The sequence below is a fragment of the Macaca nemestrina genome, chromosome 2, assembly GCF_043159975.1.
Source record: "Macaca nemestrina isolate mMacNem1 chromosome 2, mMacNem.hap1, whole genome shotgun sequence".
Classification (NCBI taxonomy): domain Eukaryota; kingdom Metazoa; phylum Chordata; class Mammalia; order Primates; family Cercopithecidae; genus Macaca; species Macaca nemestrina.
Window position 1 is genome coordinate 157,620,713 of NC_092126.1, and position 13,385 is coordinate 157,634,097.

General features: G+C 50.7%; 1 protein-coding gene across 6 annotated transcripts in view; it reads right to left on the reverse strand.

Annotated features, from left to right (window-relative positions):
* The window catches only part of LOC105470233 (cilia and flagella associated protein 100), a 41,534-nt gene extending 28,652 nt beyond the window's left edge, over nt 1–12,882 (reverse strand). For 2 of the 6 annotated variants that reach the window (XM_011722023.3, XM_071092318.1), the window contains exons 1-2: nt 11,993–12,457; nt 11,374–11,481 (exon numbers count right to left, since the gene is read on the reverse strand). In XM_011722023.3, coding sequence (XP_011720325.2) covers nt 11,374–11,422 — 49 coding nt within the window. In that variant the 5' untranslated portion in view covers nt 11,423–11,481; nt 11,993–12,457. The other 4 variants (XM_011722019.3, XM_071092319.1, XM_011722020.3 and 1 more) reach the window with 4 other exon arrangements.
* Nucleotides 12,883–13,385: the final 503 nt, after the last annotated feature.

Below are 13,385 nucleotides of genomic sequence, written 5' to 3' on the forward strand. Positions count from 1 at the left end.
ATGTTTTGTGCCTCCCCTTTCCCATCCTTCAGTGTGTGCCTTAAGAGTAGCAGTGCAAGGCTGTTTTACAGATGGACATACTGGGACCCAGGGAGGACAATGACCCCAAGCCTCTGACCCTGGCTTGGCCAGTGCCTTGCCTCCCAGGGGCTTCCTGCAGGACTTGGATGGAGGACCCTAAGACCCCACCTCCTCAGGGAGCTCCCACCCCTATCCCACTGTGAGGAGTGGCCCTTCTGACCAAGCTAGGAAACTGGAGTTGTGCTGCCTGGAAGCTACAGCCGATTTTCTCCCCAAGGCCAGCAAGTCTCCTCCCCGTCCGGGGTGGGCTCCCCAGCACCCTGCTTCTTCAGGTGACTACTCAGGTGTTACTGCTGGGTCCCCAATGCCTTGCAGTTCTCTTCAACCAATACCCATAGGGAAGGAGGCATGTGGCCTGACACCTCCTCCATTACCACCCAGGAATCCTCTGTAGCTTGGAGATCCTGGTCATTGCCTGAGGGACAGGGACTGCCAGAACATGGTCTCTGGTGGGCTGCTCAGGGTGCCAGTCCTCCTGGGGTGGGATGGGGGAGGGGCTGTGTGGTCCCCGAGTGAAACAGTGAGCAGGAAGACAGGGTTTCTCTTGAGGTGGGGCTCTGATACCAAGGCCCAGGCCCTGAGCAGATGGTCATGGGGTGAGGGAAGAGTGAGGAAGATGGCGGGAGTCTTGTGGGACAGGTGGGAAGGCCAGGCCTAGGCTGAAACTCAGAGGGCTTCAGGGCCACGCAGAATCCATAATGTATAGTCGGGGAGGCAGAGGCGGTTGGGAGGCGTGAGGCTGGGGAGAACTCAGGGGCTCGGCTGCTGAACCATGATTGTCCTCTAACTCTCTTAGTAGGCATGTGGTTAGATTTCCAGGTAGAATTTAATTAACCATATCATATACATCAGAAGATACCACTGTTATTTAAATAGACCAAAACCCAAACCACACAAACCAAAAGGCTATTAGAAATGAAAAAGCAACAGATCTAGATGAGGTCCCAGTTACTAGGGAGGCTGAGGGGGAGGATCCCTTGAGCCCAGGAGGTTGAGGCTGCAGTGAACCATGATCATGCCACTGCACTCCAGCCTAGGTGACAGGGTGAGACCCTGTCTCTAAAACAAGAAAGAATGAAAGAGCAATGCACATATATAGCACATATTTCAAACAACACAGGTTTGATGTATTGATATGATGAAATAGCCTCACCTGAAGCTTTTGATACCTATATATTTTATTTTATTTTATTTTATTTTATTTTATTTTATTTTATTTTATTTTTGAGATGGCGCCTTGCTCTGTTGTCCAGACTGGAGTGCAGTAGCACGATCTCAGCTCACTGCAACCTCCACCTCCCAGGTTCAAGCGATTCTTCTGCCTCAGCCTCCCAAGTAGCTGGGACTACAGGTGTGCACCACCACGCCCAGCTTATTTTTGTATTTTTTGTAGATACGGGGTTTCACTATGTTGGCCAGGTTGGTCTCAAACTCCTGACCTCAGGTGATCCACCTGCCTTGGCCTCCCAAAGTTCTGGGATTATAGGTGTGAGCCACTGTGCCCGGCCAAGATTTTTGCAGATCTGACTAGAAGTATTTTATGCACTGTTTTTTTACCTGTTTCTTTGACAAAAGAACATACACTTATATGCCCTTGCTTTTTCACTAAAAAACTCACCTGCTTACACACAAAAACGGAAATGAACCTTATGGACATTACACTTAGTGAAACAAGCCAGCCCCAAAGGACAAATGCTGTATGCTGCCACTCACAGGAGGTCCCTAGAGCATTCAGAGACTAAGTAGAACAGTGGTCACCAGGGCTAGGGGAGGGGGAATGGGGAGCTAGTGTTCAGTGGGGATGGAGGTTCAGTCTGGCCATGAGAAGAGTTCTGAGATGGAGGGTGGTGATGGTCGCACAGCAATGTGAATGTGCTCAATGCCACTGAACCATACATTTAAATATAGTTAAGATGGTCAATGTTATGTGTATTTTATCACAATTTTAAGACTTGAAAGAAAGATCATCTGTGGCTGGGTGCAGTGGCTCATGCCTGTAATCCCAGTGGGAAGGCTGAGGTGGGTGGATCATAAGGTCAGGAGATTGAGACCATCCTGGCCAATATAGTGAAACCATGTCTCTATTAAAAATACAAAAATTAGCCGGGCATGGTGGTGTGCGCCTGTAGTTCCAGCTACTTGGGCTGAGGCAGGAGAATTGCTTGAACCCAGGAGGTGGAGGTTGCAGTGAGCCGAGATCGTGCCACTGCACTCCAGCCTGGGTGACACAGCAAGACTCTGTTTCAAAAAAAAAAAAAAAAAAAGCTGGGCATGGTGGCTCATGCCTGTAACCCCAGCACTTTGGGAGGCCAAGGCGGGTGGATCACAAGGTCAGGAATTTGAGACCAGCCTGACCAACATGGTGAAACCCCGTCTCTACTAAAAATACAAAAATAAGCCAGGCATGGTGGTGCATGCCTATAATCCCAAATACTCGGGAAGCTGAGGCAGGAGAATCACTTGAACCCGGGAGGTGGAGGTTGCAGTGAGTCGAGATCGCGCCACTGCACTCCAGCCTGGGTGACAGTGAGAGACTCTGTCCCCCCCCAAAAAAAAAAAGAAAAAAAGAAAATTCATCTGTTCACACACAAGTCTCATCCATACTTAGCCAAGTCCCTCGGAGGACCCTGGGGTTTTTTTTTCTAACATCTTTTGCAATTTCCGAATTTTTGTAATGGTTACTCTTATAAAATAAAATTTCAGAATGCTCTAAATTTATTAGGCCAAGGAGGAAGTTAAGCCCTGGCACCTGACGTACATAACCTGTTTGCAGTTCTGCTTCTTAGGGAGTAACCCTCCTCCGGAGGTTGCAGTGAGTCGAGATTGCACCACTGCACTCCAGCCTGGGCGACAGAGCGAGACCATCTCAGAAACAAAACCTCATTGTTCCTGCTCTGTGAATGACCGGGAGACCGGACACCAGAACTCCCGCTTCCAATCACTAGACTTTGTTACAGATTAACTGCCTCTTTATTGTCCCATACCTAATTCAGAGCAGATGGCACCCAGGACCCCATGACAGTTGCATCTGCAGTGTGGAATGATAAATATACCTGTCCAGAGAGAAAAGGATCCCTTAGCAAGTCAGATCCTTGTAATGTGCATGCAGCCTTCCATAGAAGGATGCTGAAATTCTGCTAAACTTCCCAAAGCTTTGTCTAGATAAACAATCTTAAACTTCTATACTTTGGAACATGGGCTTTCATTCTCTGGATCTCTGATTACTGGTGACCTGTCCTCAACTTTGTGCTTGGAGAAACTCTAAACCTGATTCTGACTCTTTTGGTTATTTTAGCTTGATACTTTCCCATCACCAACTTTAGTGGGACTGCTTTCCCTACACCGGAAACTGTCACTCTAACAGGTCACAAAGGGCATCTCAGCTTTCATTTGCCTTTCTTAATTCGGAAGAAACTGTGTGTCTTTTCGGATGTTAATTATCCATCTTCTTGCCTCATTCTGTGAGTATCCTTTGCCCATTTCTCTACTGAAGTGTTCTAGTTTCTAGATGATTCTTGAAAACCTTCATCTATTATATTGATGGACACTGGCTCATTTGTCAGATATGCTGAAAATAATTCTCCTTCAGGCAATTTGACTTTATCATTCATTTTCCTTGTATGAAAATTAAACTTTCACTTAAAGAAATGCTTTGGGGTTTAGTGTCTTGTTTAGAAAGGCATTCTGCCACTGAAGTTTAAATATTTTTTAGAAAATTATTGTGTTTTCTTCTAGTATTTTAACATGATTTAATTTTTTAACTTAAAAAGTCTCTATTAAGGTATAAGTCTACTTTTATAATAATTCAGGAGAAATAGGAAAAGAATGAACTGGTTGTGAAACTTTCTCATAAAAAAGGATAAAATAGGCCAGGTGCGGTGGTTCACGCCTGTAATCCCAGCACCTTGGGAGGCCGAGGCAGGCAGATTACTTGAGGCCAGGAGTCCAACAACAGCCTGGCCAATACAGCAAAACCCCATCTGTACTAAAAATACAATAATTAGCCAGGCATGATGGTGCACCTGTAATCCCAGCTACACTGGAGGCTGAGGCAGGAAGATCACTTGAACCGGTGAGGTGGAGATTGCAGTGAGCCGAGATTGCACCACTGCACTCCTGCCTGGGTGACAGAGTGAGACCCTGTCTCAGAAGAAAAAAAAAAAGATAAAATACACTTGACTGGGCACTCCATTCATGTGACATGAGTTCTGAACATCGGAAGGTCCCTGTATCGTCTATCCATCAGAGTCTTTTGGGCTGTGTCCTGGGCCATTCTCTCTCCTTTCCTCCTAGACGCCTCACCAGTGCCCATGGCTTCAGTTCCGGCCCCAGCGGATTTGCTGATGCCCTCATGTTTCCACCCACTCTCCTGACCTCTGGGCCTCCATCCACAGTAGCCTCTTCAGAGTCTCGGCTGGGAGTTTCCCACCGGACACTGACACCCACACATCGCCAACTGAGCTCCTGGCCTTCCCCCTCCTGCGGAACCTGCTCCACCCCTGGCCTTGGCCATCTCAGCAAACAGCACTGTGATGCACAGGTGTCACTGAGGAGACAAGGCATCCCCAACGCCCTCTTCTCCCTCATTCCATACCTTATCTCAGTCAGTCTCCAGATCCCACAGACTCTTTCCTGAGGAGCACTGGACCCAGCCACCCCTGCCACCTGCACCCTATTTGCTGGTTCTCTGTGATTGCCCTTACCTGGACTCCCACAGCAAGTCTGGACTGCACCCCCCACCCCCGACCCCCTAGGCAGTAAACTCCTGGAGGGCAGGCATATTAACCATGCCTTTTACCTTCTCAGTTAGATGCTTTGACCTCTGGGGCCTTCCTGAGCTTAGAGGACCTTCCCTTCCCTCCCCTCGCCCTAGGATTAGCCAATCCCTGGAGATAGAAAATGACTTGCCCAGAGCACACCTTTCAAATGCAAACCACCCAATCCAGAGCCCACATTCCCAGCCAAAGCCTCTATCAGTCTTTCACTCTCAAGACCACTGATCCCTGCCCTCTCCCCCCAGAGCCAGCACCAGACAACCAGGGGCAGCCCTGTGCCCTAGAACCCCAAAACTATTCTTGCAAATCAGTCCTATACCTGCTCCCTCACCTGCTTCCTTCCTGTGATTCCATAGTGGAGGCTCCTGACCACATCCCCCTCTCCCTCAGCTTCCTGCCTGACCCTGCAGCTTCCCCCACACAGCCCTGCGTGGTGCACCCTCTCTGTCCTAGGGATCTATGAGTAAGCAGCCATTTATCCAGTGGCAGTCATCTCCTGCTCTTTTGGCCTCACCACACTGAGCAATAATAAAACCTGTGTTTTAAACCAGCAGGAGCCATGTCTGTCCCATCCCTCACCACTCTCAGGACTGGGTTAGTGATGGTGCCAGACAGTGGCCAGGTCTCCTCGGAGTGCCCACCAGGGGCTGCAGAGCAGCGCTTGGGCACAGTGATGGAAGAACTCTGGCCGTCTCTGGGCTGGGACACAGGGTGATGCGTGCTCACTCAGCATCCGCCCAGCCACAGCTGTGGGCACTTTCTCAGGGTCAGGTGTGGCTGGGGATGCCGCCCTGAAGGAGGTGCCATGCCTGCCTTCCTGGAGTCCACCTTCTGGACAGGCAACAAGCAAACAAAATAAAGAGAAGTGAGAGATATTCCAGTGGCTGTGGCAACCAGGTAGCCCACGGAGGACGCACCATCAGAGCAGAGCCCCAAGGGGAGTGTGGTGACATCGTGGGGTCATGGAGGCAAAGGCTGCAGGCAGACCTGAAGAGGAGCCACTGGGGCCAGCATGGCTGGTGGGGTGTGACACTGGGGAGCACAGGGATGAGGCCATTGGGAGCCACAGAAGGACCAGGGTTTGGCAGGGATGCTCTCCACAGAATTGGGCCACATCTCATCCCCATTCACAGGTCAGTGTCCTCCCCTGCAGCTGGGCACAGCCACACCTCCCTCCATCCCCTCCTCCTCCCACCTGCTGCTCCCTCTCCCGGGACACTCTCTCCATCATTCCCCATCTCTGCTGAAATGTCACCTCCTCCAGGAAGCCTTCCTGATCCCCCTGTCTAAATGCTCCCCACCACAATCACTGAATCAGCCTCCTATTTCAGCACTGCTGGGAACCATCCTATTTAGGTGTTTACTTCACTTATTTAATACATTTTAAGAACATATTTTTTGATTGCAGTAACATACATACTATATATATAATATATATGTATGATTTGCCATTTTATGACATTAAAACCTTTTTAGTATGGTAACATATATATAATATAAAATTTGCTATTTTAATTGGTTTTAGGTGTACAACTCAATAGAATTAATTACATTCACAATGTTGTACAACCACAACCAATACCTATTTCAAAAACTTTTCATCACCCCAAACTGAAACTCTGTGTGCATTAAACAACTCCCCATCCTCCCCTCCCCAGCCCTGGTGGCCTCCATTCCACCTTCTGTCTCTATGACTCTAACTGCTCCACTCACTTATATGAGCGGAATCATACAGTATTTGTCTTTTCGTGTCTGGCTAATTTTACCCAGTATAAGGTTTCCCAGGCTCATTTGTGTTGTAGCATGTATCAGAATTCCCTTCCCTTTTGAGGCTGAATAGCGCTCCTCTGCACGGATGGACCACATTTTCTGTATCTGTTCCTCCACCAATGGATACTCAGGCAGCTTCCACCACTTGGCTCTTGTGAAAAATGCTGCTGTGAACATGCGTGTGCTAATAGCTGAATTCCTGCTTTCCGTTCTTTTAGGTACATATCTAGCAGTAGAATTGCTGGATCACATGTTAATAATGTTTACATTTTTGAGGAACTGCCTATTTTTCTCAGTGGCTGAATCATTTTACACTTTCACCAACATGTAAAAGGGTTTCATTTTCTCCACATCCTCGCCAACACCTGTTATTTTTGTTTTTATTTTTTGATACTAGCCATCCTAATGGGTGTGAGGTTAGGTCTCATTTTGGTTTTGATTCGCATTCCCTTAATGACTGATGATGTTGAGTATCTTTTCTCCTGCTTGTAGGTCATTTACATATCATCTTTTGAGAATTATCATTCAAGTCCTTTGCCCAGTTTTGAATTGGGTTGTTTGCTTTTTGTTGTTGTTGTTGAGTGTTAGGATTTCTTTCTATATTCTTGATATTAATCATTTGTCAAAGATTTCTAAATGTGAGCTAATCTCAGATAAAAGTCTAGCTCTCTCGAGGGTGGAGGGGGTGGGGAAGGACAGCCCTTGACCAACAGGGCCAGGAGGTTGCTTTAGCCTGTGGAGTTGGAACAATGGTCAGCCACTGAGTGGGCCCCTCAGAAGCAAGCCATGGTCAGCAATCAAGCACACAGCCTGATTTTTGGAGGACAAGATCCTTATTTCCCACCCTGGCACCAGCAAGCTGTACCAAGAATGCAGGCCACCTTCTCCCTGCTGCCTGCTGCAGGCTGGAGGCTGGTACAGCCGCTCCAGAAAATGCTAAAAATTCATTAAAATGTCCCAGCCTCCTCATCAAGATCTTCCCTGCAAGCTGCAAGCATTTCACTAAACTCCAGAGTTTCAGAATAGTTGCTTCTGATAATTCACACCAGCACAATTGTTTCAGGGGAGGGATTTCTGGAGCTTCCTACTCTGCCACGACGCCATGACGTCACCCCTGTTGTCAATGAGTTGCTTGCTCCATTTCCTTTATGGGCTGTTCATTGCTGGTGAACAGAGACAAACTGGTTTTTCTGTGTTGGTCTTGTAACCTGCAACTTTGCTGAGTTCATTCATTTACTCTAGTAACTTTCTTGTGGATTCTTTGAGATTTTCTATATATAGGATTGTGTCATCTGTGAATAGTTTTACTACCTCCTTTTCAATCTGGATGTTTTACTTCTTTTTTTCTTTTTCTTGCCTAATGACCCTGGCTAGATCTTCCAGTGCAATGTTGAACAGTAGTGGTGAACGTGGGCTTCACTGTTTTGCTACTGATCTTAGAGGGAGAGCTTGTAGGCTAACAGGTTTTGACTGAGGCCTGTGATGTGCCAGGCTCTGGGGGCACAAATGCCGCTGCTGGATGGGAGCGAGACAGTAAGCAACATAAGTGAGGAAGGGTCAAGAGGCCAGAGGGTAGAACGTGTCACTGAGAAAATGAAACAGGGAACAGCAATGAGGGACGTAGGGTAGGTGGGGCACTGCGTTTTACCTTGTTTAGGGGAGGCCCCCCTGTGGAGCTGACATCTAAGTGAGCTCCTGTGGGGCATGAGGGAGGCAGTCCCAGGAAAATCCGGAAGAGCATTCCCTGTGGAGGACACAGCAGCGCTAAGATACTGAGTGGGAGTGAAGCAGGCCTGGCCTGGCCAGGGCTGCAGGAATGGATGGAGCCAGTGAAGGTGAGAGCTGTTTGCTGCACTCTCCTAAATGCTCAGAGAGCAGGCGCCCCCGTCTCATGGTCCTCTGTGCCCCAGCCCAGCACAGTGCCTGACACATGGTAGGTGCTCCATAAATATTAGTGAAATGACTGTGGGTCCCTGCGTGGCCTGATGCGGGCTGCATGTGTGGACGGCCCACTCTGCCCACCAGGCCACCAGGCCAGGCTTCAGATGTCCCAAGATGAAGGTTAGATTACTGAAGACCATGTTTCTCCACACTGCCACATTAAACTCCTGCCTCCAGCCCTTCGCATCCCTCATAGCCAGAACTGGCAGGGGGACGGCCTGGCCATCTGGGTTTAACAACCTCTCTAGATCCCATGCCCTTCCTGAATGCTCCCATTGTGGGGGACGTGGACTTGAGAAGCAGCAGCAGGAGCCTGCAGGGCATCCTGATCTGATGCGTGTGAGCACGGCTCCTTCAGCAGGGCCAAGCCTCTCCCAACCCGCTCCTCCTGGAGTCTTGTACCTGGAGCCTGGTGTCTTGGGAAATATATTTGGCTGCTCAAGGAACAAACTCCCCACAGTGAGGCACAGGCAGGGTTCTGGCCCAGAGGGACCAGCTGCAGGCCCCTCTCCTGGAACTGGCCCCTCACTGGGCTGGGAGCTGAGGGTACAGGGCCAGAGCTCTGGGCACTCCTGCAGCCCCCACCACTCCCCCCCACCGGCGGGGAGGCCTGTGGTCCACTCTGGCTTTCCCTGACTCTTCAGCCTGGCCAGGGTTTCCATCAGGTGCCCTCCATCCTCTGCTTCAGGGGCGAGGCCTTGCTCAAGGTCTCAAGAGAGGCTGTGGCCAAACCAGCCCCTCTGCTGGCTTTTATCACAAAAGTCGTAAAGCTAGACACTGAACAGTCTCCCTCTTAAATCCTTCCCGTCATCTGGGCAGAGGCCAATAGTCCTCCTGGGCCACAGGCCCTACCCAGTTGGCCCATGTTGGCCTCCTGTCTCTCCCTTGAACACGCCACGCCCTCTCCCACCTCAGGGCCTTTGGGCCTGGCTGGCCACCTAATGCCCTTTCCCCACTTGCCCTCCAGGCCCCTGCCCTGGGCCCTCTGGCTAAGGCTGGGGTCCTATCTGTACTTGGCTCAGCATCCCCAAACCTCTCACCCCAGGTGGCTCAGTGTCATTCTGCCCTACATTTGTCCCAGCTCCTGCAGCTGACCCCAGGACACAGAGCTCAGCAGTCTTCCAGACTGGACCCCCTGGCCAGGTCCCCTGCACTGCCCATGCCAAACTCCCTGACCCACCCAAATCTGAGACCCCCGGCCCTGGGTGCCAATCCTGGCTCTGCCTGTCTGGCATGGTTTTCTCACAAATGCACAGGCCCCCAATCAATCTCGAGGGACTACCAATGCCACAGGGTCACAGGGTACCCCAGGTAGGCACTCCCCCTCATACCAATAAACAAATTAATATAGTTTACATGTCTTTCAACTGTCTTGTGGTAGCATAATTATCTGCATTGTTTTATGGGCATACTGAGAGTTAATTTGTTATCTATAAACATTTTAAAGCCATTTTTTTTAAAACCCTATTCCAGCCTTTTTTCATTTTAAAATTTACTCTGGAGCAAAAAAAGAGAAAGAGAGCATGTGCATGCATAAGTGTAATGGTGGAGGTCACTGTTTATAGCAGCACACTTTCTGAAACAAGCTAATCACCCATATGAACAGGGAATTGGTTAATAAATTATGATAGAGCCATACTGAAAGATTACTATTCTGCTCAAAAGCACAAAAAGTATAAGGGAATTCTTGATGTATTGATAAGGAACAGTCTCCACAATGTATGGGTTAATTTTAAAAATTAAGGTGCAGACAGGGTTTTCATTGTGTGGTCTCTGGGTAAGAAAAGAACAAACCCCATCTACACACATTTCCTGTACGTGCACTGAGCTGGTAGCCTAGAAGAGACAGGTGACACTGGCTACCTCTAAGGAGAGGGCACTGGGTGCCTTTGACAGGGTGGGAGGGGCTTTTCACAATGAGGGGCTTTTACACACTTTTGAATTTCGAACCACGAAATACTCTGCCTGGTCAAAACCAAATTAAATTCCAACAGAAAAGCTGAAGGGCCCCAGGTGGGCCTGGGCAGCCTCCCTCAGCGCCACCCTGTGTGAGATCCTGGCAAATGCATGCAATTCCCCAGGGCAGGCAAGTTCCATCCAGGGAATAGTGCCAGCTGACCACCGCCTTGGAGCCCAGCCTGGCATTTGTGGTCAGAGGGGTGCTGAGAGAAGCTCACCTTCACGGTGACACCTTCCTCATGGTCTGTTGTGGGTTGAATTGTGTCATCCCAATTCATATGTTGAAGTCCCAACCCCCACTGTCTCAGAATGTGACCTTGTTTGGAAATAAGGTCTTTGCAGCTGTAATTCACTAAGCTGAGGCCATTCTGGAGCAGGGTGGGCCTCCAATCCAACGTGATGGGGTCCCTGTAAAACGGGGAAATTTGGACACAGACACGCACAGGCAGAATACCACCTGGGCAGGAAGGCTGAGATGGGAGTGATGCTTCTACAAGCCAAAGAGCACCAAGGATTGCCTGCAAAGCAGCGGAAGCCGGGAGAGAGGCCTGGAATGGGTTCTCGGTCAGAGCCCTCACAGGGACCTGGCCTTGTGGGCACTTGATCTCAGACATCCAGCCCCCAGAGCTTGAGAAAACAAATGTCTGTGGCTTCAGCCCCCCAGTTTGTGGTGGTGCTTTGTTACAGCAGCTGCAGGGAACCGACATGCATTGTCTCAAGGGAAATGGGCAGATCTATGACTCCTGCCTAGTGCTTGGTTTACAGCCACCTTAACCTGTGAGGGAGCTGGAAAGGTTCCGAGGCTGCCCCTGACCTCTGAGAGTGCCCACCCTGGCCCAGTACTTACTGTCATTGGTCATGTTCTTGGAGACTATATTGGACAGTGTCTCAGACATCTTGGCTAAGGCCCAAGAGGTTGATGCAAGGCTTCTCCTCTTCTAAAGGAGATCCTCACCTGGGGAGTGACACAGTGCTTAAGTCTGGTGGTCCCTAAGCCCAGAGCTCCCTTCCCCTGGGTGGCTGACAGCCACCGGCATTTGTTGAGGGCTCGCCGTATGGGGACACCTGCCTGCTCCCTGCCTCTCCCACCCGAGGGTCCACTTTTCTCTCCTGGACCTGGCTCTAGCTGCCTACTTTTTCTGTGCTTAGAACACATCAGTCTTGGCCTCGAGGATTTGCATTTTCGGCCTCCTCAGCCAAAAAAATATTCTCCCATACCCAGATGGGGGTGGTGGGTTCCCCTCTCTTCAATTCCGAGCTCAAATGTCACCTCTTTAGAGAGACCTCTCACCATCCCATCCAAAGTGGTTTCTTCCTCCCCACCCCGGTGTGGCCTTTATTTTCTTCTGTGCAATTCCCACTATCTGATTATCACTTGAAAAATCTGTTCATTGTCTCTTTCCCCCTAAAATGTGAGCTCCATGAGAACAGGGGGTCTTTTCTGCTCATCCAAGCTCCTGACATACCCTTGGCACGCCTTAACTTCATCCGTTGAATGAATTTTCATTTTTGCAGGGGAGGAAGCAGAGATTCAGCGAGGTGTCCAAAGTCACAGTCAGGAGGGGCTGCCTCTGGAAGGGGCCCAGGGCTCTAGGCTTGTGCCATTCCCGCCGCATTCCTGCTACATCCCCCTTTTGGGTGAGCCTGGGGTTCGCAGGGTCTCCTCCTAACACCTGCGCTCTGCCAGGCCCCGGGCCACACAGCAAGGTGCACAGGGATGGTAGGACAGATGGGGTGGGTGGTAGGACAGATGGGGTGGATGGTAATGGTTGTGTTTCAAGCAAGTGTCATGCGAGCAGAGGGCTGGGAGCCTTGCAAGGCGCCTTGCAAGGGGCGCGTGAGAGGTCCGCTCCCGGCCACGCGCGCCCCTCGGGCCCTGGTTTCGCACCTCTGCCGCCGCCCCACGCGCCCTCACGGACCCCGCGCGCCCTGCCTACCCCGGCCCCGCGCGCACCCACCGGCCCCAACTGCCCGGGCTCACTCCGAAGCCTCCGCGCTGCAGTTCTCAGCTCCAGGAGCAGGGCTCTTGGGTTTACGTCTCCAAGGCAACCATTCTTCAGGCTGGTTGTGACGCCACAAAGGCCGCGGAGGCTGGGCGCGTGAGGGCTGGGCCTGCGGGCCGCTGGACAGGCAGGGCGCGGGGCACAGCTGCCGGGTCCGAGCTCCCGGGACGATGTCCACCCTGACGCCGCCAGGACAGCGCCTGGCCCAAGCCCGGGGCCTGGTGAACGCGGGTTTCTTCCTCTGAGGTTCATTCATCACTCTGCACTTGGGCCGGCTCCTTTCTTTCATCCTGATTGATTTATTCACCACGTGCCAAGTGCTGAAGAGGGCGCCCAGAATGGATGCTTTTGGAACAAAAATAGCCCTGGTTCTTTCCTGGGGAGGGATCGCACTTTCTCGAGGGGCATCAAAAAACTCGTTAGAAAAGCAAGTTTTCAGTCCTCACCCCAGAATCAGAAACTCGGGGTGGAGCCCAGCAATCTGTGTCCTGACAAGTCCACGCGATACCCCAGTGCTGGCTAGGGTTGGAAAGCCACTGCTCTACCGAGCGAGCTAGACCCATCATAGTGGGACAAGCAAGAGGATGAGGCCATGCAGACCAGGGCAAGTTTTGGGTGTCCAGATCCACCAGCTGCTTGCAGCCAGGGGCACCTGGGTGTCTGGTCCCCCGGCTCAGGGATCCTGCCTCCCCACAAAAAGCAGCAGCAGGAGACCCCTCTTTGAGTTCTGAACATATTCCTAGATTTTCCCAGTATCTATGGGGATTGAGAGATTGACAAAGGCTACTTGGAGCTGAGAGCACAGTCAGGGACTCATCTTTTTGGGGACATTTACGGGTTTCTGGAGGGACTCTGG